Below are 26,138 nucleotides of genomic sequence, written 5' to 3' on the forward strand. Positions count from 1 at the left end.
GGGGGGGGGGGGGGGGGGAGAGAAACTCTCCACTGGCTGGAGTCATACCTAGCACAAAGAAAGATGGTTGGGACATTGCTGCAGGAGTTCCTCAGGGCAGTGTCCTAGGCCGAACCATCTTCAGCTGCTTCACCAATGACCTTCCCTCCATCATAAGGTCAGTAGTGGGGATGTTCGTTGATGACTGCACAGTATTCAGTGCCATTCGCAACTCCTCAGATAACGAAGCCCGCATGCTGCAAGACCTGGACGACATTCAGGCTTGGGCTGATAAGTGGCAGGTAACATTTGCGCTAGACAAGTGCAGGTAATTACCAATATCCAACAAGTGAGCATCTAACCACCGTCCCTTGACAGTCAGCGGCATTACCATCACCGAATCCCCCACCATCAATATCCCGAGGGGGTCACCACTGACCAGAAACTTAACTGGACCAGCCACATAAATACTATGGCAACAAGAGCAGGTCAGAGGCTGGGTATTCTGCGGCGAGTGTCTCACCTCCTGACTCCCCAAAGCCTTTCCACCATCTACAAGGCACAAGTCAGGAGTGTGATGGAATACTCTCCACTTGCCTGGATGAGTGCAGCTCCAACAACACTCAAGAAGCTCGACACCATCCAAGACAAAGCAGCCCGCTTGATTGGCACCCCATCCACCACCTTAAACATTCACTCCCTCCACCATAGGCGTACCGCGGCTGCAGTGTGTACCATCTACAAGGTGCACTGCAGCAACTCGCCAAGGCTTCTTCGGCAGCACCTCCCAAACCTGCGACCTTTACCAACCAGAAGGACAAAGGACAGCAGGCGCATGGGAATGCCACCACCTCCATATTCCCCTCCAAGTCACACACTATCCTGACTTGGAAGTATATTGCTGTTCCTTCATTGTCGCTGGTTCAAAATCCTGGAACTCCCTAACAGCACTGTGGGAGTACCTTCACCACACAGACAGCAGCAGTTCAAAAAGGCGGCTCACCATCACCTTCTCAAAGGCAACTAGGGATGGGAAATAAATGCTGGCCTTGCCAGCGACATCCACATCCCATGAACGAATATAAAAAAAAATAGGGCAGTAATAGTGGGGGATTTCAACTACCCTAATATTAACTAGGATAGAATTAGTGTAAAAGGTATAGAGGGTGCCAAATTCTTAAAATGCATTCAGGAGAATCTTTTAGCCAGTACGGAACAAGCCCAACAGGAGAGGGGGCAGTTCTGGACTTAGTTTTAGGGAATGAAGCTGGGCAGGTGGAAAGGCCATCAGTGGGAGAGTATTTTGGTGGTAGTGATCATAATTCAGTTACATTTAGCATAGTTGTGGAAAAGGACAAAGCTAGACCAAGTATAAAAGCTCTCAATTGGGGAAAGGCAAATTTTACTAAGCTGAGATGTGATTAAGCACAAGTGGACTGTAAGGTAAATCAATGTCACAGCAGTGGGAGGCATTCAAGGAGCAGATGGTGAGGGTCCAGAGCAAATATGTTCCCACAGAGAAAAAGGGTGGGACTCCAAAATCTAGAACCCCCCTGGATGTCAAGGAGCTAATGTAGGGAAATGTGAGGTTATTCACTTTGGTAGGAAGAATAGAAAAGCAGAATATTTTTTAAATGGTGAGAAACTTTCAAATGTTGGTGTTCAGAGAGATTTGGGTGTCCTCGTGCAAGAAACACAGAAAGCTAGCATGCGGGTACAGCAAGCAATAAGGAAGGCAAATGGCATGTTGGCCTTTATTGCAAGGGGCTTGGAGTATAAGAGTAAGGAAGTCTTGCTACAATTGTACAGAGCCTTGGTGAGACCACACCTGGAGTACTGTGCACAGTTTTGGGCTCCTTATCTAAGGAAGGATATACTTGCCTTGGAGACGGTGCAACAAAGGTTCACTAGATTGATTCCTGGGATGAGAGGGCTGACCTATGATGAGAGATCGAGTAGAATGGGCCAAAACTCTCTGGAGTTTAGAAGAATGAGAGGTGATCTCATTGAAACATACAAGATTCTGATGGGGATTGACAGGGTAGATGCTGAGAGGTTGTTTCCCCTGGCTAGAGTGTCTAGAACTAGGGTGCATAGTCTGAGGATAAGGAGTAGGCCATTTAAGTCTGAGATGAGGAGGAATTTCTTCACTCAGAGGGTTGTGAATCTTTGGAATTCTCTGCCCCAGAGGGCTGTGAATGCTGAGTCTTTGAGTATATTCAAGGCTGAGACAGAGAGATTTCTGGACTCTAGGGGAAACAAGGGATATGGAGATTGGGCGGGAAAGTGGAGTTGAGGTCGAAGATCAGCCATGGTCTTATTGAATGGCGGAGCAGGCTCGAGGGGCCGTATGGCCTACTCCTGCTCTTATTTCTTATGTTCTTATACAGGGAAGGATAAGGAAAAAAAGGGAAGCTTTTATCAGATACCGAGAGCTCAATACTACAGAAAGCACAGAGGAGTATAGAAAGTGCAGGGGTGAAATTAAAAAGGAAATTAGGAAAGCAAAGAGAGGGCATGAAAAAATATTGGCAAGTAAAATCAAGGAAAGCCCAAACATGTTTTATAAATACATAAAGAGCAAGAGGCTAACTAAGGAAAGAGTAGGGCCTTTTCGAGACCAAAAAGGATAACTATAGAGAGGACATATTAAGAGGTTTAGCATCTTTGAAAGTAGATAAATCGCCAGGCCCGGATGAAATGTATCCCAGGCTGTTAACAGAGGTAAGGGTGGAAATAGCAGAGGCTCTGACCATCATTTTCCAATCCTCTCTGGCTACAGGCGTGGACAGAGGACAGCTAACGTTGTGCCACTGTTTAAAAAGGGAGAAAGGGATAGACTGAAGTATTACAGGCCAGTCAGCCTAACCTCAGTGGTGGGAATATTATTGGAAAAAATTCTGAGGGACAGTATAAAATTGTCATTTAGAAAGTCACGTATTAATCAAGGACAGTCAGCATGGATTTGTTAAGGGAAGGTCGTGTCTGACTAACATGATTGAATTTTTTGAGGAGGTAACGAGGAGGGTCGATGAGGGTAGCGCGTTTGATGCAGTCTACATGGATTTTAGCAAGGCCTTTAACAAGGTCCCACATGGCAGGTTGGTCCCGTGCCGGCTCTCTGCAAGTGCACATCAGCTTGTCCCAATCCCCTGCCCTTTCCCCGTAGCCCTGCAAAGTTTTCTCTTTCAGGTACTTATCGAATTCCCTTTTGAAAGCCATGATTGAATCGGCTTCTACCACCCTTTCAAGGTAGTGCATTCCAGATCATAACCAGTTGCTGCGTCAAAAAGTTTCCCCTCAAGTCGCCTTTGGATCTTCTGCCAATCACCTTAAATCTGTGTCCGCTGGTTCTCAACCCCTTTGCCAATGGGAACAGTTTCTCTCAATCTACTCTGTCCAGACCCCTCATGATTTTGAACACCTCTATCAAATCTCCTCTCAATCTTCTCAGCTCGAAGGAGAACAACCCCAGCCTCTCCAGTCTATCCACGGAGCTGAAGTCCCCCATCCCTGGAACCATTCTTGTAAATCTTCTCTGCACCCTCTCGAAGGCCTTCACATCCTTCCTAAAGTGCTGTGCCCAGAATTGGACACAATACTTCAGTTGTGGCCAAACCAGTGTTTTATAAAGGTTCATCATAACTTCCCTGCTTTTGTACTCGATGCCTCTATTTATGAAGCCCAGGATCCCGTATGTTTTTTTAACCGCTTTCTCAACCTGTCCTACCACCTTCAATGATTTGTGCACATGCACCCCCAGGTGTCTCTGTTCACGCAACCCCTTGAGAATTGTACCCTTTAGTTTATATTGCCTCTCCTCGTTCTTCCTGCCAAAATGTATCACTTCACACTTTTCTGCATTAAATTTCATCTGCCACGTGGCCGCCCATTTCGCCAGCCTGTCTTATTCAAAAAAGTAAAAGTCCATGGGAACTAAGGTGAAGTGGCAAGTTGGATCTAAAATTGGCTCAGTGGCAGGAATCAAAAGGGAATGGTCAACATGTGTTTTTGTGACTGGAAGGCTGATTCCAGTGGGGTTCCACAGGGCTCAGTATTAGGTCCCTTGCTTTTTGTGGTATATATCAATGATTTAGACTTCACTGTAGGGGGCATGATTAAGAAGTTTGCAGATGATACAAAAATTGGCCGTGTGATTGATAATGAGGAAGATAGCTGTAGACTGCAGGTCAGGCGGGCAGAAAAGTGGCAAATGGAATTCAATCCAGAGAAGTGTGAGGTAATGCATTTGGGGAGAGCTAACAAAGCAAGGGAATACACAATAAATAGTAGAATACTGAGAAATGTAGAGGAACAGAGGGACCTTGGAGTGCAAGACCACGTATCCCTGAAGGTAGCAGGACAGGCAGATAAGGTGGTTAAGAAGGCATACGGGATACTTTCCTTTATTAGCCAAGGCACAGAATACAAGAGCAGAAAGGTTATGCTGGAACTGTATAAAACACTAGTTAGGCCACAGCTAGAGTACTGCATACAGTTCTGCTCACCACATTACAGGAAGGCTGTGATCGCACTCGAGCGGGTACAGAGGAAATTTACGAGGATGTTGCCAGAATTTTAGCTACACGGATAGATTGGATTGGTTGGGGTTGTTTTCTTTGGAACAGAGGAGGCTGAGGGGAAACTTAATTGAGGTGTATAAAATTATGAGGGGCCTAGATAGAGTGGATAGGAAGGACCTATTTCCCTTAGCAGAGGGGGCAATAACCAGGGGGCATAGATTTAAAGTAATTGGTAGAAGGATTAATGGGGAGTTGAGAACTTTTTTCCACCCAGAGGGTGGTGGGGGTCTGGAACTCACTGCCTGAAAGGGTGGTGGAGGCAGAAACACTCATCACATTTAAAAAGTACTTGGATATGCACTTGAAGTGAATTGCGGAACAGACTCGGGGAGGGCGGGGGCGGGGAGCTGAATGGTCTACTCCTGTTCCTATGAACCAGAATCTTAAGTCAACCGCCCTCTTTTTATTGGTGCACATTCGATGGAGGCACTTTTGCAGCAGTAAATTAGAGGAAGCACCAAATGATTTGGCATCAAGACAAAGTGAACAGACATGGATGCAAACTACCAGACGAACATTGAAATCAGTGTCGAAATCCAGCTTGTGTTTGCAGTTGATGAAAGTAGTGTCGGATTATGATACGGTAATAAGAATGTAAATTTTGTATAAAGTGGGAGGAAAAGACAAGAGCGCGCTGACATCGAACCACAGGAGCCATCTGGCCCATGTTGTCTGTGCTGGCTCTTCCCTCGAGTAATTGAAAACACAGCACACTGCATTGCTCTCTCCCCATAGTCCTGAACCTTCCCCTGCTTCAGAGTGTAACTACTCTTTCGTTAAAAGACACAACCATCTCCGTTGAATGAAAGTGAATAACCCCCAACATTTAAAGTCATGTACAAGAGCATTTCCATCTCCCTCCTGCAGACATGGCATCAAAGTGGTGCCCAAAAACACACTGAATGTCATGCCTGCAACATATTGGCGAAAGGAGAACAGCATACTCCTGCCACACCACACATCTCAGTTGCTGAACCAACACTGAAATGCACAACCATTTAAATAGCTGGAGTTCTCCTGTAATGGGGAAAAATAATGAAACGACTGCTCCTGTGTCAACCTCTGCACCTACCTTGTTAGCACGGATCTGTCTGTATATGTCCGTCTGCTGCCTTATTCGGTATTCCAGGTCAGAAACCTGAGCTTGCAACCATGTCCAACGGTTGACAATCGCTGCCCTTTCCGTGGCCCATCTCCACTCTGAGCGGCGTTGTCTGTGTGAACAAATGTAAATGTCAGCACTTCTGCGGGAATAAATGCATGACATATCTTGAATATTAGTTTCAAGTAGATTAGCACAAATATCAAAAATCATTACAGTTGTTATAACAGAGACCAAAAAAGGTACAATACAACACAGGGTTCTATCATGGTAAGATAAACGGCAAAACAGGGGGGCGCAGGTTGAAGATTCATTCACGCTCTTTTACTATGGAAGTTCCCCTCCCACTCTATTGGAATATGCATGTTCTAGAAGATTCTATGTTCTTTGATATGGGAAATGGAGTGAGGAAGGAACAGCAAAGGAATTGCAGATAGCTCTTCGGATATATATGAGGAGCTTGCCTCCGTTTTCTTTAAATGTGAGGTGGATATCTAAGCATACATCAGGTTCCACATGACAAGACAACAAATTTTGAAGCAACTTTAAAAAAATTATTAATTCTCAGCTTGAGTGTCGCTGGCAAAGCCTGCATTTATTGCCCATCCCTAGTTGCACTGATTTGATCCAGAGTGGGTTGTTAGGCCATTGCAAGGTACAATTAAGAGTCAACCACGTTGATTGCCATTGCATAGTGTACAACAATATTAAATACCCTCTCATCCCTTCCCCGCCCTCGAGCAACAAAGCCTGGTGTCTCTATGTATTTGCATGTGACAGACAAGGAGGAGCCCATATTTCAGTGCTTGGTATCAACACCCACTAAAATGTTGGGCATGAAAACACACACGGGTAAAACCTCACGTAACAAAGTGATACTTGCCTTCAGCAGTTGCACAACTTTTCATTAGTACAATCTGACCTTCACCATCCACTAACGGATGCTGGAGTGTGCCATCAACCTGCCAATTCAGAACAGGGTCGAAAGCTGAAGGACAAGTTGGAAGGTCAGCTGCATCAACCTTTCAGTCTTCCTCTGCCCCGCCGTCGTGCCCCCGCCCACCCCGTCCCCCCGGAGAGTCAGGAGCACACTGAACTCATTATAGTTAACACAAACGGCAACTTACAATCTGTCCCCCACCCCGTTGTTAGTTTCTGGCGCTTGAGGCCACAGTGCCCCACAGTAACAGCATAGCAAGATCGTATACCAAAGTTGTACTGTTCAGTCAATGGGATGTTAATATCCACAGGATGAAATTAAACCTTTTTTACATAGACACATCAGACTGAGCTTCACTTTAACTGTTATCTCTATTTTGCTAGCACACCAGAGAAAATATTGCACCAAACAATTGTTTCCCTGGCAACCAGGCTGCCACCAAAAGGTCCCTGCAATCAAAGCCACAGCGAGAACACAACTTCATTTTTTGGTGGTTTGAAAAGAGCTACAGTTTCTGTGATGCCACCACATCCTTACTCTGTGGTATTTCACTCTCACCTTTACTATTTATTGATCTACTTTAAGCTCGAAAATGTGCTTATTGATGCTTTTAGGTCATGAACAGAAAACACATAAATGTGTATTTCTTTTGCTGGCTAAGTGCGAGTTCCCAGCATGCATAATACAGAATTGCCATTTTCTGAGTTGAGTAACTTAGCAGAAAGCCCAACGGTTCAGTAAATAGAGGGAGCTCAGCCACGGAGAACAGAATGTTCCGGGTTTGAAAGCTGATCTGCGCCGAGTTCGATAATCTCAGTTGGGGTCCAGCTCCAGGGAAGTTGGCTGACCTCCTTTAATTTCCCCTTGTGGCCAATTCTTCTTTGTGGGTGTCAGCAGGTAATTCAATTGTGGGTTGGGGGGGCCATCACAGCTAAACACAATCCCGCTCTCACCGGTTTCTAGTGGCAGAAGGGTCAGTAGCCAGAGGACACAGATTTAAGGTGCTTGGCAAAAGAACCAGAGGTGACATGAGGAAACATTTTTTTTTACACAGCGAGTTGTTGAGATCTGGAATGCACTGCCTGAAAGGGTGGTGAAAGCAGATTCAATATGAACATTCAAAAGAGAATTGGATATATACTTGAAGGGAAAAAAATTACAGGGCTATTGGGAAAGAGCAAGGGAGTGGGATTAATTGGACAGCTCTACTAGAGAGCCGGCACAGGCACGATGGACCGAATGGTTTCCTTCTGCGCAGTATGATACTATGAAATGCACCTATGTGCCCTTTCCAGCAGGAGCTAATGGACAACGATCTGGAAACATCTCCGAGATCAGGTAAATTGGCACAGATCAGGAATCAAATCTGGGGCCTTGTGATCTGAACAGCTTGGTGTTACACTGGATGGCATATTCACCCACTTGGCTGTTGAGGGAGCTACCTGTCTGACTTTTGTAACTGAAGATTTTTGGTGCCCGCTTCAATCAAGCATCCCTCTTGGAAGATGCATATGATCATTCAAGGCGTACGGCTTCTGGTCTCAAGGATCCGAACTTCACAGGGGCTGATTAAATCAGACTGACGTGGGAAGTATTAGATCAAAGCTATGACACGCAGCCTATAGGCACCTGCAGGAGGTACTGAGCAGAAAGTGAGGCATTTTCCCAGGAGGGACAGGGAAAAACTGCACAGCAAGTCTCACACAGCTGATTTGAAACCAGCAACATCATAACCATCTGAACTGGCCATCCAGCCTCCTTAAGTGTGAATGGCGCAGTGCAGAGGGAAGGGAAAACCCCCCCAAAAAACCCTCTGTGGCAAAGTGCAGCCCTCCCCACAATAAACACGTGACTGAAGCACATGTGAGACACATCAGAAAGAGTAATGTCCATCCTCTGCCTGGAACTGCAGAAATACCATAACTGTCAGGGGCCCCTTTTTTGGAGGTTCACTCAGCACAAACCACTTCCTCTTATGGCACAGTAACCTATACTGATCATGAATGCTAACGATCCCAACCAACATAACCATTTGTATGCAAGGTCTCCCACCAGGCATAATTATTCCCCAGAAACCAAGGCCAAAGTTGCCACAACCTCTTGACTTCCATTGTTTCCAGTGTTAAGTCGTTATGCCAAGTTTCATTGTATTCGTTCTGAAAGCACCATGCAACTAAAATGTACAATGGCTTCACATATGTGAATTCCCAGTTTTGAGAAGAATTCAATTGAAAAAAACCCAACTGCAACTTGGAGAGAAATACAATTGCATTTGCTCTGTCTTTACACATCCAGGTCACCCCCCAGGAGCTGGGCTTGAATCCAGCGAAGACTGATGGAATGATGACCTGTTCCCTCTGCTGGTTGTAAGCCTGAAATAAGTTTGAACAGTTTTATGCCTGATTCCCAGGTGGCATGGGGTAACAACAAAATTCACTGTAGTATAAATGCATGAGCTTCTGACCTGTACTAGTACAAAGGCAATGTTGTTATTTTTAAAACAAACACTCTGGGATAGATTATTATTCCTCCAATTGTCCTGCTGGTGAAATCGGCAGATACATGGCAGATGGAATTTGATGCAGGGAAGTGTGAAGTGATGCATTATGGAAGAATGAGGAGAGACAATATAAATTAAATGGTTGTGGCAAAGCCACCAAGGGACTCCTGTATATGACTATATATAACTGCCTTTAACAGAGTGCTACAGCACCTATGTTTGTTTACTGTTTGTAAATAACCCGTTCTCGGTAAGTTCCAGAACCAGCGTGATGACGTCATCACATTGGTCACGTGACGTCCCGAACGGCGGGAAACGTGATGACGTCAGGCTGGGAGGTTCCCAGGTCAGACCTCGTGAAGCCAGCCTTAAGAAAAGACCTGTTGATTGTTTCTCCTGCATTCCATTGTTTGTTCTTTAGTTTACATTAAACTTCGTTTAATTATCGGACTGACTCGACCTCAGTATTTCAGCTAGGGATCGGACGACTCCTACATGGTGCCATTGTAGAGGGGTGCAGGAACAGAGAGCCCTGGAGATCTATGTACACAAACCTTTGAAGGTGGCAGGACAAGTTGAGAAGGCTGTTAAAAAGACATACGGAATCGTGGGCTTTATAATTAGAGGGATAGAGTACAAAAGCAAGGAAGTTATGTTAAACCTTTAAAAAACACTTTTAGGCCTGAGCTGGACTAGTGTGTCCAATTCTAGGATGTCAAGGCCTTGGAGAGGGTGCAGCGGAGATTTACTAGAATGGTACCAGGGATGAGGGACTTCAGTTATGTGGAGAAACTGGAGTTATTCTCTTTAGAGCAGAGAAGGTTAAAGGGAGATTTAATAGGTGTTCAAAATCATGAAGGGTTTTGATAGTCAGTAAGGAGAAACTGCTTCCAGTGGCAGAAGGGCTGGTAACCAGAGGACACAGATTTAAGGTAATTAGCCAAGAGCCAGAGGGGAGCTGAGGAGAATTCTTTTTATGCAGCGAGTTGTTGTGATCTGGAATGCACTGCCTGAAAGGGTGTGGAAGCAGATTCAATAGTAACTTTCAAAAGGGAATTGGATAAATACTTGAAAAGAAAAAACTTGCAAGGCTATGGGGAAAGAGAGTGGTACTAATTGGATAGTTCTTTCAAAGAGCCAACACATGCATGATGGGTTTAATGGCCACCTTCTGTGCTGACTGATTCAAGATGTTTAAAACTTACGATTTTGGATTTCTGGATAAAGTGCTCAATAATTATTGAAGTACATACCCAGGTAATGGTCAGATGCGGGCACATGTGTACGATTTCATAACTGAAGCAAGGTCATGGAGAAGCAGGCAAAAATTTAAATCGTGGAGTGGCACTAGACAAAAAAAGACAAACATCAATGACGTAGCTTTGCTGATAGTGGGTAAGCCGTGCGGTGTGGCACTGAGCCGTACAGACCCAAGGTCCCAGTTCAATCTTGGCCTGTCGAGTTAACTGATCTCAGTTCAGATGCTAAAATAGGCCTTAAAGCCATTGGGCTAGGAAAGACTAGTCGCCCCTTTCCCAAGTGAAAACTCAGAAAACAATTCCCTTAAAAGTTACATACAACGGGGTCAGAGCTCCAGAGACCATGGAAAGTCCAGGTTAGAAGAGCCAGTTACATGACGTGATTATGAAGTGACTCAATTACTAATGACTTTAAAAAAAATAATTCTCGTAGTTAACTTCGTAAATGACACAACAGCGGAGAAATACTTGAAATATTCTGAAAACTTCTTCTCTTCGGCAGTCCCTCGAGACCGAGGATGACTTGCTTCCACATTAAAAATGAGTTTGCAGGTGACTGATGAGTCCAATGTGGGACCTACAGTCTCTGTCACAGGTGGGGCAGATGGTGGTTGAAGGGGCGGGTGGGTGGGGTGCTTGGGTTGACGCGCGCTCCTTGCGCTTCGCTTCCGCTGGTGCCCGGCGAAGAGACTCGAGGTGTTCGGCGCCTTCCCAGATGCTTCTCCTCCACTTTGTGCGGTCTTGGGCCAGGGGTTCCCAGGTGTCAGTGGGGATGTTACACTTTTTCCAAGGAGACTTTGAGGGTGTCCTTGAAGCGTTTCCTCTGCCCACCTGGGGCTCTCTTGCCGCACCGGAGCTCTGAGTAGAGCGCTTGTTTTGGGAGTCTTGTATCGGGCATGCGGACAATGTGACCCGTCCATTGGAGCTGATTGAGCGTGGTCAGAGCTTCGATGCTGGGGACGTTGGCCTGAGCAAGAACACTGACGTTGGTGCGCCTATCCTGCCAATGGATTTGCAGGATCTTGCGGAAGCAGCGTTGGTGGTACCTCTCCAGTGCTTTGAGGTGCCTGCTGTACATGGTCCATGTCTCTGAAGCATACAGCAGGGCGGGTATCACTGCTGCCCTGTAGACCATGAGCTTAGTGCTGGGTTTGAGGTCCTGGTCTTCAAACACACTTCCTCAGGCGACCAAAGGCTGCACTGGCACACTGAAGGCGGTGTTGGACTTCGTCGTCGACGTCTGCCATTGTTGACAGTAGGCTCCCGAGGTATGGAAAGTGGTCCACGTTGTCCAAGACCTTGTCGTGGATTTTGATAATCGGGGGGCAGCACTGTGTGGCGGGGGCAGGTTGGTAGAGGACCTTTGTCTTACGGATGTTTAGTGTAAGGCCTATGCTCTCGTATGCTTCAGTGAAGGTGTTTACGATGGTTTGGAGTTCGACCTCCGAGTGAGCGCAGACGCAAGCATCGTCTGCATACTGTAATTCGACTACAGAAGATGGGACGACCTTGGATCTGGACTGGAGGCGACGGAGGTTGAACAGTTTCCCGTTTGTTCTGTAAATTAGCTCCACTCCAGTGGGGAGCTTACTGAGGGTGAGATGGAGCATTGCAGCAAGGAAGATTGAGAAGAGCGTTGGTGCGATGACACAGCCTTGCTTGACCCCGGTTCGTATGCGAATTGGGTCTGTGGTGGAACCGTTGGTCAGGATCACGGCTTGCATGTCATTGTGAAGCAGGCGGAGGATAGTGACAAACTTTTGAGGGCAGCCGAATTTGAGGAGGACACTCCATAATCCCTCACGGTTGACAGTATCGAAGGCCTTTGTGAGATCCAAGAAGGCCATGTACAGTGGCTGGTGGTGCCACCGTGGGCAGCATAGTGGTTAGCACTGTTGCCTCACAGCGCCAGGGACCCGGGTTCAAATCCGGCCTCGGGTGACTGTCTGTGTGGAGTTTGCACATTCTCCCAGTGTTTGCGTGGGTTTCCTCCCACAGTCCAAAGATGTGCGGGTTAGGTTGATTGGCCATGATAAAAAATTAAAAATAAAAAAAATTGACCCTTAGTGTTCGGGGGGATTAAATACGTGGGGTTACGGGGATAGGGCTTGGGTGGGATGGCTGTCGGTGTAGGGACCGGGTGCAAGGGTTTGGATGATCAGCCATGATCTCGTTGAATGGCCTACTCCTGCTCCTATCTTCTATGTTTCTATGTTTCCCTGCATTTCTCTTGTAATTGACGTGTGGTGAAGATCTTAGTGTGCCCCTTAGTGGGCGGAATCCGCATTGCGACTCTGGGAGGAGCTCTTCGGCCACTGGGAGAAGGCGATTGAGGATTCTTGCGATGACTTTCCCTGTGGCAGATAGCAGGGAAACTCCTCTGTAATTACCGCAATCGGACTTGTCACCTTTCTTGAAGATGGTCACAATTACGGCGTTCCAAGCCTCGTTCCAAGCACTGGCATCTGCTGGACATCGTCATCGTCCGAGTGAGGGACCGCAAGGATGTCCGCATCACCTGCGCCATGACAGGAGCGGACGATTGCTGGACAGACCACCGCCTAATCCGCTCTGTCATCTCCATCAATGTAGCCCCAAAACAGCGGCGGCAACAGAAACAATGCCGCAGGAAAATTAACGCTGGAGCACTCAAAGACCCCGCTAAGAAAGAACCTATTCAGCCTGCACCTCACAAACAACCTGACGACTCCCAGTGATGCAGAGACACAGAGTGCCCACAGCGTCTGGTCTGCAATCAAGGCCTCCATAATCAGCACCTGTGAAGAGATGCTCGGTCACTCAACCAGGAAACACCAAGACTGGTTCGACGAGAATGACCAGGAGATCCAGGAGCTAATAAGCCGCAAGCGCAAGGCATTTCTGATCTGGAAACAGCAACAGAATGCAAGAGCAAGAAAGCAGCTCTACAGAAGCCTGAAGGCTGAGGTCCAACAAAAAACTCGTGACCTAAAGAACAGATGGTGGGTGGAGAAAGCGCAGGAGATCCAGCAGCTAGCCGACAACCACGACGTGCGTGGATTCTTTAGCGCAGCCAAGACCATCTACGGCCCAAGCACCCAAGGCCCTTCCCCACTGCGGGCCAAGAACGGAGAGGTACTCATCAAGGACAGGGAAGCTGTCAGTGCCCGCTGGAAGGAGCACTTCGAAGATCTCCTTAACTGTGACTCTTGTCTTCGACACGAGTGTCCTCAACTCCATCCCACAGCATGCTACCCGCCACCATCTCAGCACAACCCCAGCCCGGCATGAGGTTGAAAAGGCCATCCGACAACTGAAGAACAACAAGGCCTCAGGAGCAGATGGAATCCCCGCCGAGGCACTAAAGCATAGCGGAGAAGCACTGCTGGTGCGAATTCATGAACTCATTTCGCTTATCTGGAAGGAGGAGAGCATGCCAGGGGATCTCAGAGTCTGAAAACTAGGTGATTATTAAGTGGCAGATTTTATTGCCCGTCACTATAATTTCTGGATTCCCATGTAGCAAATCACCAGAATTAGGAATTCTGAGATTTGTCACATCATTTTCAATCATAAACCAAAATATTATTGCAATCCATATTGGGCAACAGGTCGAATTACAGTATTCTTTTTCAAAACAAAAGCCACTTCTAAGCTGACAGAATGGCCCAAGTGGGTACAGTGTGTCACAATGTGACGCTGGGCCACACAGAGCAGGGAAATCCCAGTCTGTGCTGAGTTCGTTAACTTCAGCAATGGTGGCAGCGAGAGTGTGCACCAGTTTGCTTAGCGGGAAAAGGCAAAAAAACAAAACTCTCAAGTCATTGTTGATAAGTGCAAAGTGATGCAACTAGAGATGTGGAACTAACACTGGAACTATGCACCAAATGGTGTTAGTGTACAAGATATAGAACTGGAAAAGGATATGATTTAAACAGTCTGCATAGTCTGTGCAGCATTGGAAAGTAAGACAGACAGGACATGCTAAACATACTGAGCCTTCACAGGGCATTGATTCGTTCAACTCCAGTTGATGTATTACAGGAAGGACATGATGCCACTGCAAAAGGGCTCCCCATCTGACACCTAGCATCAGGCACCTGAACTAAGGAGAAACTACATAAAGGTGAGTTTGTTTACACTACAGAAGACTGAGGGGATTTTATTGAGGCATTCAAGATCATTAAAGATATCAGCAAGCCTAATCCTGTGAAACCACTTATCATAACCCCGAGAACGACCATGAAGGGGCTTGGCTTGAAGTTCAAGAGGCCAGGGGAATGGACAGATGATAACTGAGGTTTAGCATCACTGTCCAGGGAGGCAATCAAGGCTGATAACACAGCACTTGGCAAGAAATCCATTTTTTTTTTCTATTAACTGCACGTGGGTGTCACTGGCAAGGCCTCATTTATTCATCCGATACTTGATGCTGGATAAACAGTGGATAGCATGGAGGCAGTCGGGCATCAGGCAAAATTGAGAAGAGTTAGACTGAGTATTATCAGTGTACATGTGAAAGCTGACCGCGTGCTGATGCTGTCAAAGGGCAGCATGTAGGGGATGGGGCAACTAGAGATCCTTGGGGTGACCCTGCAGGTGATGGTGTAGGGGAGGGAAAAGAAGCCATTGCTAGAGATACACTGGTTGCACTTGGATAGATAGGAATGGAACTATGCTAAGCAAGTCCCATGGAGCTAGATGGTGGAAGAGAGTTATTGGAGGAGGATGGCATGGTCAACTTGTATTGAGCACTGCAGAAAGGTGAGAGAGATTAGATGAGTTAAAACACTAGTTACAATCACAAACTATGCCATTCGTGACTTTTCTGTGAAAAGGGTGGACGCCGGATTGAAGGGATTTAAACAAGGAATTTCTAGAGAGATGTGCACAGACCTGGGAGACAACATGATGGAGGGTAAATGCCGATACACTGGTTGGGCCAAAAAGCCTGTTTCTGGTGTTGTCACTTTGATGTATATTTCTATGTATGTATTCGCCCTCCCTAGTTGCCCCTCTGGAACATCTGCAGCCCTTCCAGTGATGGTGCTCTTATACTGGTATCTGTCAGGGAACGCCAAGATCTTGATCCAGCAATATATGTCCAAGCCAGAATGGTCTATGACTTGTTAGGGAACTTGGAGTTGATGGTGTTGAAGGATACAGATGGTAAAATGTCTACCCTGTTTTTGAACTCATCCTGCAGAATCCTATGTTGCAAGGATTCCTTTTCCTGATCACCATTCAACAACTGATACCAGAAAGTGCACGTGTATATAACGGAGATCAGCTATGACACCCTCTGTGATTGAATAACCCGATGATGCTCACCATCCAGGCTCGTACATGAAGAACTGTCACTGTTGGCTACTTTGGGACTCAGACCATTGCTGCAGTCACTGCTTTTGAGGAAGAATGGGAGAAAATGGGGTGGGGGGGCGGGGCAGGGTATGCATATCTGTGCCATCGACAGAATCAGGCAGCAAGAGACTTTTTTTGTGAATAGTTACTAAGTCAGGGAGATAAGAAAAGGTAATTCAGCCCACTGATCCCCACTTCTCTAAAATATTAACTCCCCCACCATGGCATCAAATTGTATTCTGAATTATATCAGGGTAAAGTAAACAGTGATATAAGTACAGGATACACGCTGTAATTGAAGTTTGAGCCATGGGGAATCGGGAAGCAATGTATGTGAGCAATGACAGGGATGATGGGTGACTAGGTCTTGGTGCAAGATATGATACAAGCATCACAGTTGTGGATTATGGAGGGTGGATGATAGGAGGCTGGCATAAGAATAGTTGCCTGTGCAGCTAATCAAAGCACAGATGAGTTTCAGTAGCCGAGGTAGGGCCAGAGGAGGGTGATGGTATGGAAGTGGAAGTTGGCAGTCATTGTGGTGGAGAGGAAATGGGGTAGGAAGCTCAGTTCAGGGTGGAATAGGATGCTGAGGTGACTGACAAAATAAATCCAATGTTATTGCTTCTTTTACCTTGCTTCGTGCATCATTCCAAAGATTTAGCAGTAGCTAAGATCATTTCATAAAATGTAGTACTGTCAATGCACCACTCATTGTGGTGCTGAGCTGTACAGACTCGAAAAGCCTATGGCAGTTCAGTCAAACATTTGGCTCTGTATTTGGGGTCAGTGCACCTTGAACAAGAAGAGGACCAAAAAATAATAGAACTATAGAACTTTAAAGCACAGGAGGCAGCTATTCGGCTCACTGTGTCTGTGCTAGAGCAATCTACAACTAACTCCACTGCCCTGTATCATCATCTGCTTTACATATTTATCTACTTTTCTCTCAGATGATGCAATCATTGCAGCCTCAACCACTCCCTGTAGCAAAACATTCCATGCTCCAACAACCCAATGCAGAAATTAATTTTTCCTAACTTCTCTCCACACTTTCAATCAACGACTCTCGTCACTGACTCTCTAATCAGAGGAAACAGCCTTTCCCCTATTCACGCCATCAAAATGCTTATTAATCTTAAAATCTTCTCTGCTCCAGTGCCAATAATCTCAGTATCTCAAGTATCTCCTCTTAACTGTATCTCCCAGCCTGGTGAATTTATGTTGCTCCCTATGGCTTTAATGTTCTTTCTATAATAGGGTACCCCAAACTGCGCACTACTCTTAACTGTGACCAAAGTGATACTTTCTATAAAATCATGACTTGTTTACCTTTTTACTTCATGCCCCATTTATAAACCCCAAAAATTCTATTGGGCCTTTTTAATGGCTTTATACACTCGCTCTTTCATGGAATTATGTCTTTGAACACACAGGTCTCAATTTAGTCAAACTCTTCCATGTTTTCCTGTCAAGTATATACTCCCATTCCTTGTTTTCTTTTCCTCCCAAATTGTATTAGCTCACACTTAAGATACATTAAATTACATCTGCTACCTGTCTGCCCACTTTGCTAATTTATCTACATCTTCTTAAAATCTTTTACAGTGTTTCTCACTGTTTGCTGAACCTCCCACTTAGGTGTTGTCAGCAAATTTCGAGATTGTTTTCCCTATACCCGAGTCCAATATTCATCATATATCAAGAACAGAAGTTCTTAACTCTTGGGGTACACCTGAATTTACTATCCACAGTGCTACATTTCTTCTTACAGCACACACCTGAATTTCTCTCATAAATCTCTTGTGAGGCACCTATTTCATTAGTCAGGGTTCCTCCTAATCATCTGGTATCAAATGGAAAGTGGTCTTGTGAGAGAGAGTAACAGGTGAGAAACCGGCTCAGTTGTGATGTTGTCAGCAGTTGAAAATCCTGTTCGGGGCTCCAAGCATAATAGCCAATTGGTATGAGAGGCGTACTACCTCCACGACAACTATATTTGTAGCATAGGTCAAACAACTTTCAGAAGAGCTAAGAAAATTAGGAAATTGAAATGATTGGTGGCCATTAACACCATTTCTCTCAAGGGGTAAGTGAAAGGAGCGTGTCCTAACCCACTGCGTCATTAGACCCTCTTTTTTAAAAAAAAAACCAGTAACTCTTTTTAGACAAAAGGACAGGGTTAGAGGACCCAAAGCCAGTGACTTGCTATTTTTTGATCATGCTGAATATTAGCAAAATCACAAACTGTGAACACAAGGCTCTATGTGGCTGTGTGTCCCAATTTTTGTCCCAACTCTCCTGTAGGTGCTGACTCTTTCTGGGACGTAATTCTATAAGCATCAGCAACCTTCAACACTGTGCTCATTTTTCAACAGGCTCGACAAGAAGTTGCAGGCTTCTGAAAACGCAACCCAGCCCATAGCTGTCCTTCCAGATGTTCATACATGCACACTTTCAATTAGGGATCAGCAGACACTTCCTTCTCTAGCCCAGGAGCTCTGAACTGACTTTTGAAGCATCAACTGTTGAGATTAACAGACTCAGCACAAAAAAAGCAATTGTGCCCAGGCCCTCCTGGGCTGTATGGCTCACAACTACACCAGGTGCTGCTTCTGTGAACTGGGCCACTGGAAGGGTTATGTAAAATCCTCAACCTTTAGTCTGCAACAACTAGTCTTTGGAAACTCCCATCACACAAACTCAAGTTTCACCCCAACAACAGAAAGCCTTTCTTGGTCGGACACTACTGAGTAAATGGCTCACAATCCTGGGAAAAGCTTTGCAGCAATCAGGCTTCAAAAACCTTTTCCTGCTTTAGAGTAACTCACAGTTCAGAGTTGACAACCTTTCTCAAAGATGTTCTGCAATCGATGCCAAAAGATCCAACTGCAACAGCGTTGGAAAAAGACAATCACCGTTCCAGGGTGTTTTGAGTGCAACAAGGAATTTATAAATAGGGGACAGTTAGAGCTACAAACCTTATCAGTGAAAAATTAGTGAACAGATCTCTCAGCAAACACATTCTCAGTAGCAGCTGCTGATTTATGAGCCCTTCCCTCACAGAAAAACATTGCATATTATAGTGGAAAGGGGGAGAGGAAAGGGTTCAAAAACTAGCGTTCAATTATTCATTTTCACCTTTTCCTTCCTCCTTTCCTAAAGACACTGATCCCACTGGTGTGTGACTCATGCCCACCACAGCCCTCACAATACCCAAGCTTCAGACATATGGTAAATTCTTGACTTCAAAATATTCTAACTGGCTTCATAATGATGCTGCTCTCTTTGATCTTCAGTTTTACTTCACCTTACTTCAAGGCCTTGCTGGCACCTTCCTCTTTGAGCTCAATCAGGCAGTTTAAAAAAAATAAAAACTCTGCCTGCGTCAGTTCCTCATCTACCCTGGCCCCAGCACAATCCATAGAATGCTATCACCTAAATGTGCAGAGAACTAAAGCCATATATGACATCACATCTGTTGCTGGCAAATAGAAAACTGTCAAGAACAGAATAACCCATTCTACTTGAAACACAGCTAGAGTAAGGGAGGCCGGAGTGTGTGTTCCAGGTATGTAAAAGATAGGTTCAGATAGCACTCATAAACTGCTTGAGCTTTGCAATCATCTTCACAACCTCTCAATGCATTACCGAGTAATACACTCCAGTCCATGCAATGCCAGCTCCACAGTTACGCCATTCTGAGGTGCCAAACTTGGAATTTTATCAATTATATGGTAACAATGTGCCTGAGTGCATGATGCAGAGAATAAGACACCACAGTACATATCACCACAATGCTGATAGCCATGGCCCAGTAATGAAGTCCTGTGTTGGAATAACTATGCAGCATTTTATTTCTCACTTGTATTATTAGTCATAACTCATACTGTCCTTCTGGAAAACAGCTAAGGTAGCTTTACATTACCTCCTCCTCAGAAACCATCATACTGAAGCTGCATAACATGGGGCTGGAAGTACAACTGAACATATCACTGGAACAAGCCATCATCAATCAGGGCAGATGAGTGTCAAAACTCGCAAGACTGCGTCAAAGCAGGTCAAATCATAATTAGACTGTCTTACTGCATGAAATCTGTGTAGCTTCTGACCCTTCCCAGACTTCTTAATCTGAAGACAACCATCATATGTATTCTCAGACAGATTTACTATTTCCTCGGTTCTGTTGCCTTTTTTCCCCTCAAACCCGAGCTGGATTATAAGGCTTCACAATTCCAGGAGTCCGATAACACAGTCCATTTTGTTTGAAATGGCGTGATTCTTAGTCTGCACCAGTGCTTTAAAAAAAAGCATTTACATAATCAACAATTTGTTAACTTGTTTTTTTGGGGACTATTTTCTTTATACGGGATGTGCTGATCACCAGTTGAAGAAAAAAAGAAAAAATTAAAAATATGTTTTAAGTTAGGAAGAATTATGGAAGTTCTCCCTACCGAGTTGAACCTGGCGGAGTTGCGAGCCTTAAAGACCCACAAACGTTACAGGTCAAATCCCTGAATTATGCCAAGTTCGCCCATCAGCCACAAAACTTTCCTCACTGCCTCCAGCAGGGGGAGATTGAAAAGAAACTCCTACAGAATTCCCACACTGACTCCTACTGGAACGTGTTCACCTGTGACTATCAGGTGGGGAAAGAATCGGGCTCGATTATGGTCATTGTTAAACAATCCCCCATCTATCATTGTGTAAGCTGACCCTTAAAAGCAAGGTACGGGGAACCATACATCAGCATGCATCACTGCCTTCAGGGCTTTTCGTCAACTTCTTCTATAATAAACTTCTATGTCCACATTGATAATGAGAACTGCCTGTTAACTTGTTGCATTGTATTTCCACTCTCCTGCCACCGGTGGTGTGGGAGGACCATCACTGGCAGGAGGATGCAATTACAGTGCGCAGTTTCCATTATAAATGTGTACACTTAAGAAATGATAATGGAAATATAAAAATAAAGATAGAAACTGTGACATGTATGATCGATTAGCACTTTATAAAGTTGAAGTAACAAGCATGGCGGATTGCCCCATGTACCCCTTTAAATCTAGTTTGGTGAGCAAATCATTACAAAGAAGCAATTCGGAATGTCCAAACACTGTACTCATTTGGCTACTGTGTCAACCAGTGGCTCAGTTGGTAACACCCTCGCCTCTTGAGTCAGAAGGTTGTGGGTTCAAGTCCCAATCCAGAGACTGGAGCACAAAAATCTAGACTGACACTCCAGCGCACTGCTGAGGGAGTGTTGCACTGTTGGAGGTGCCGTCTTTCGGATGAGACGTTAAACCGAGGCCCCGTCTGCTCTCAGGTGAACGTAAAAGATGCCATGGCACTATTTTTGAAAAGGAGCAGGGGAGTTATCCCCGGTGTCCTCAATCAACATCACTAAAATAGATTATCTGGTCATTATCACATTACTGTTGGTGGGAGCTTGCTGTGGGCAAATTAGCTGCCGCTTAAGAAAACTACTAGGCACTTGGTCTAAGCATTAAACAAAGCTTTAATCAACTGTTTTACAACATGGAGGTCTAGTTGTGTCCTTCACTAGTTCCCGTTAAGAATGTCCTGCGCAAGCTGGGCCCGTGCCCGAGTATTTATACTCTCCCTGGACAGTGCCACCCGCAGGTCGCTCAGTTGATTCGTGTCATTTCCTACATTACAACAGTGACTACACTTCAAAAAGTATTTCATTGGCTGTAAAGTGCTTTGGGATGTCCGGTGGTTATGAAAGGCGCTATATAAATCCAAGTCTTTCTTTCTAGCAATGACACGAGGAAATACAGGGTCAATACAGTGTATTGTCCCTGCACAGAATTCATACGCCACAATAAAGACTGAAAGTCTCTGTTACATCCTGAATTTTTATGTTCTGTAGCAGCCACTCATTTTTTAAAAAAAGGGTTCAAGTCCATTTCTGAAGCAGATTAGAAAACAAACTAGAGTTATGAGTAAAGAGAAAGACACGAAAAAGACAACAAAATGCCTGACAGTCAATTATGAGGCGCTGATTCAATCAGCAGCTTACCAACACCATGACAACAGCTGATTAAATCACAGCTGGACATTCATGATTCATTTTTTCATACATTAAACTCTACAAGAGAAGAGCGAGACAGTTACAGCACGACACAGCTGAAAAGGCATTTATGACAATAGTGACATGAAAAGTTAAGCTGCACGAAAATATATACTATCATATTCCACCTCACTGCATTGTGCCAAGACTCAAAGGTTCTTTATTTATGCACTCGTCAGCCGACAATTTTCTGGTCTATTAAAATGAATTGGGGGTGGGAAAGAGAAGAAATCATGTGTTGGTTAACTACAAGCAGAAAACCCTGGCCAAAGAAAGCAGAATACAACACTTGCCAAGTCAGTCACTAAAATAAACAGCTCCTGTGCATGGGCTATGGTCGGAACCGTCACTCATTCGTTGGCCTTACAAGCCATCTTCATTCTAGAGAAATGCAAAGTGCTCCACATGGGGACATATAATCCAGGAAGGAACTACAGGAAACTCTCTTCTAACCGGCACCTAAATATCCGGAAATCTTGCTTAACCGGCAGAATTCATATTCCGAAAAACACCTCAATAACCAGAAATGTTGCCGAGTCCGAGTCTCCCGCGGTGGCTGAGTTCGTCAGTGGGGGTAGTTCTCCAAACTGCCACTACTCGGCTTCTTGGCACTGTCAGAAGTCCGAACACCTCAATAACAGGAGTCTGACTCTTTGTTTGTTAAAAATAGCCTTGGTAGATAACCCTCTCTGTCATCCGGAATTTTTAATCAACCGGCACCATCCCGGTCCCGTATACCAGAGAGTTTCCTGTATTACTTAAATAGCATGAAAATAATATGCATGGAAAATGAGACACATCCAGGGGTTCTTATTGACAATAAACTGAAGCTATTGCAACAACGCTCAGTGGCAGTGAGTAAAGCAAATCAGATGTTGACATGTATCAAAAAAATGTATTAGCTGAGCCTAAATACTGAAGTAATCTGCCACTTTAAATCATTGGTGCGACCGCACTTAGAATACTGTGCATAGTTTAGGTTGCTGCAGTACACAAAGGAGAGTGCTGCTCTTGAAAGGATACAAAAGAGAACCACCAAAATGATGGAGTGATTGGATTATGAGGAGCAATTATATAAATTGGGCATATTCTCATTGGAAATGAGGAGGTTGAGAGGTGAACGATTATATTTTTAGGAGTCTAAAGGGACGAGATAATGTAGACCACAATAAGCTGTTCCATCTTGTCCAGAACAGTAAAACCAAAGGACACTGCCAGCACGTGAAGGGGGGTAAATTCAAAACTAATCTGCAGGGAGAATCCCCTGCTCTTCTCCAAAATAGTGTCATGGGATCTTTTACATCCGAGGGGGCAGACAGGGCTTCAGATTAATGTCTTATGAGAAGGACAGCATCTCCCGCAGTGCTGTATTGAAGTGTTAGCCAAGCTTTTGTGCTCAAGTCTCTGGAGTGGGACTCCAGGTGAATGCTACCATTGAGCCACAGCTGACACTGGGGGTTTCCTCTGCTTATGTCTGGGTCTGTTGTAGACTAATTGAGACTGATTGCCAACTTCATCATCATTGTATCATGCGACTACCAGGATGGTAGAAAGTGAACTCGATGGACCTTAGTCTTTATTCGTCTAGCAAATCCTATGTTCCTACGAGTATGTTGGGTAAAGAATGGAACAAATTTGGTTGTGATGCCTGTGTAGTGAGCCTACCAAGATTCACACGAATAGTGGGCAGTTCAGCAAGGTCCTATTTCGCACCAAAACCTCATAAGTGGTTAAGTGTCAGGTTGGGTCAGTTGGTACCTCAGAGTCTCAAAGTTGAGAGTTTCAGCCCTACTCCAGGACTTGTGCATTCAATGTAGGTTGACACTGCTCTGCACCAGTGAGGGAGTGCTGCAGCATCACTGCTCTTTGGTTGAGACATTAAACCAAGACCCTGTCTGCCTGTTTCAGTGGTGCAGGTAAACGTTCAAGAGCTCATGCTACTATTTGAAGAGCCAACATTCCTCCCTCAAACAACATCACCAAGAACACAAATTAACTGGTCATTCAGCTCATTACTGTTTGCTGTATGCCTACATAACAGTGAGTGCACTTCAAAGTAACTAACGGCACATGAAGTGCTTTAAGCTGTTTGAGATGTGACAAGGTGCTATATAAATGTACATTGCTTTCTTTTTTCAGCCTTTGTGGAGTCCTGTCCCCAAGTTCAATTCTCAGTCTATGGTAATTGAACGGAATTCAACCAGGGTGGCAGTTGTGATGTTATAAATGGCCTCAAAACCCCTGGGTTAGGGAGGCTAAATTATCCAGAGTAACCACTCCTGATCGACATCCAGTGACTCCTGCTGGAAAGTGATTGTGTGGCCTTCAGGTGAGAACAGGATCTTACTTGGCTCATCTGTGAATGGAACCCGAGTACTTTCAGAACAGTGCTCAAAATCCTCAAATCCAAAAGGTTTTTTGAAAGAGAACGAATTCATCTGGTACCTATTTTAACTGGTCCAAGCCTAAAATATACTTGATCAAAATGGATGGTGAACAGTAATATTCTGCTACTTTCCAACCACTCCCTTTCTGAGATGGTGCCCTAACTTCTGATTCAAACTTCGAGTGTGGAATATGTGTCGTTATTTTTTTTCAAATTGTACTACAGTACGTGCGTGTGACAGCTCAAAAAATTAACTATTTTACATCAGAGATGGTTTCATTCACCAGCAGATTGGGGTGAAAATGACGTATGGGTTTCTCTAAATTGATTGCTCTAATGTGGCAGTTTCCTTTAATGCCGCACATAAATGAAACTACGAATTTAAAAAAGGAATGCCCACGATGGCTTTGTGGGTAAATGATAAAAGAGTTGTACAAGCCAAAAGGTGCCAGGTTCAATTCCCAATTTGTGCTGAGTTAAGTGATCACAACCAGGGAAGCAATTGGGGTGCGACAATTGAACTGAGTGTCCTTAGGCTACAGAGCGTGAAAGCACAATTGTGTAGATGCTGAACAACAGAGGCTAGAATTTACCTGCAATGATGGAGCCCATTGACTTGGATTGTATAGGTTCCCACTTTAAAAATGGGTTATTTTGGGGCACTGCATGTGAAACTGGACCTCAGCAAGTATTGGCACCTCCAAAAAAAGAGCAGAGAAAGCTGGAAAGACAGAGATTGGGAAAATGCTCACGAGCGCATTCAGCATTTTCCCTTCAGGCCTCTGAACCTGTTCTGGAATGATGCTGGCAGTGGTAGGGAAGATAATTAGAATGAGGTGAACGGCACCCATCTGCTTTTAGGAATTTCAGGACAGATCTTTAGAAGTAAAGGAGCTGGGGAGTTCTCCCTTATGTCCTGACTAATATTTATCTCTCACCCAAAATTACTAAAACAGATTATCTGATCGTAATCGCATTTCTGTTTGTGGGACCTTGCTGTGCGCAAACTAGCTGCCGGGTTTCCTACATTTCAACAGTGACTACACTTCAAAAATATGTAATTGCCTGTAAAGTGCTTAGGGACATCCTGAGCTTGTGAAAGGCGCTATATAAATGCAAGTCTTTTCTTTTCAAGACATAAATTAATTATAATAGGAGCTTGGCTTTTTCCAAAGAAAAATATATATTCCAAAATTTTCATCTGTAACTCAATGCAAGATTCGTTCTCCCTTACATCATACGCATGAAAAGTAAATTTACTGTTTGTCTTTCAAAACAAACAGAAGAACCTGCAATTAGGGAAATATTAGAAACTTGGAAGATATATTTGGTCTACATCTTCCATAAAAGAGAAGTCCACCAGTGCGAGAACAGCATCTTGTCAAAAAAATTAATAATAAAGAACGAACTTGCATTTATTTATTGCCTTTCACAACCTCAGGATGCCCCAAATGCTTCACAGCCAGTAAATTACCTTGTGAAGTATAATCTGTTGTAATGTCGGAAAATGTGGCAGCCAATTTACACTCAGCAAGGTCTCAAACAACTATGAGGTAAAGGACCAGATAATCTGTTTTAGTGATGTTTTAAGAGAGATAAATGTTGACCAGGGCACCAGGAGAACTCATCTGCTCTTCTCACAATAGTGCCATAGGATCTTTTACATCCACCTGATGGCAGATGGAACCTTACGTTAATGTCGCATTCAAAAGACGACACCAGCCCTGTTCCTGGGACTAGGGACAGGGTCACTGGCAAGGCTTGGAAGCTAAGCAGAGCCAGGCCTGGTTAGTACCTGGAGGGGTGACCATCAGGGAAGACCAGGTGCAGAAGGTCACGGAAGGAGCCCCGAGGAGGGGCGGTTGGTGAGCAGGCCCGGGCGTTGGGCTGAAGATTGTCGGACAGGAGGAATGGTGGAAATGGAATGGCGGCGCGCACAGACGCAGCGGCTTTGCTTC

The 26,138-nt window shown here is 44.8% G+C and overlaps 1 protein-coding gene across 1 annotated transcript in view; it reads right to left on the minus strand.

Annotated features, from left to right (window-relative positions):
* LOC147114713 (KAT8 regulatory NSL complex subunit 1-like) overlaps positions 1-26,138 on the minus strand; it is a 235,055-nt gene that overhangs the window by 85,573 nt on the left and 123,344 nt on the right. Inside the window, exon 2 of the mRNA XM_085992579.1 lies at positions 5,635-5,776. Coding sequence (XP_085848705.1) covers positions 5,635-5,776 — 142 coding nt within the window. The remainder of the gene's footprint in view (positions 1-5,634; positions 5,777-26,138) is intronic.

Source organism: Somniosus microcephalus, chromosome 7, assembly GCF_052327205.1.
Source record: "Somniosus microcephalus isolate GS21.2 chromosome 7, FLI_Smic_1.0, whole genome shotgun sequence".
Lineage (NCBI taxonomy): Eukaryota > Metazoa > Chordata > Chondrichthyes > Squaliformes > Somniosidae > Somniosus > Somniosus microcephalus.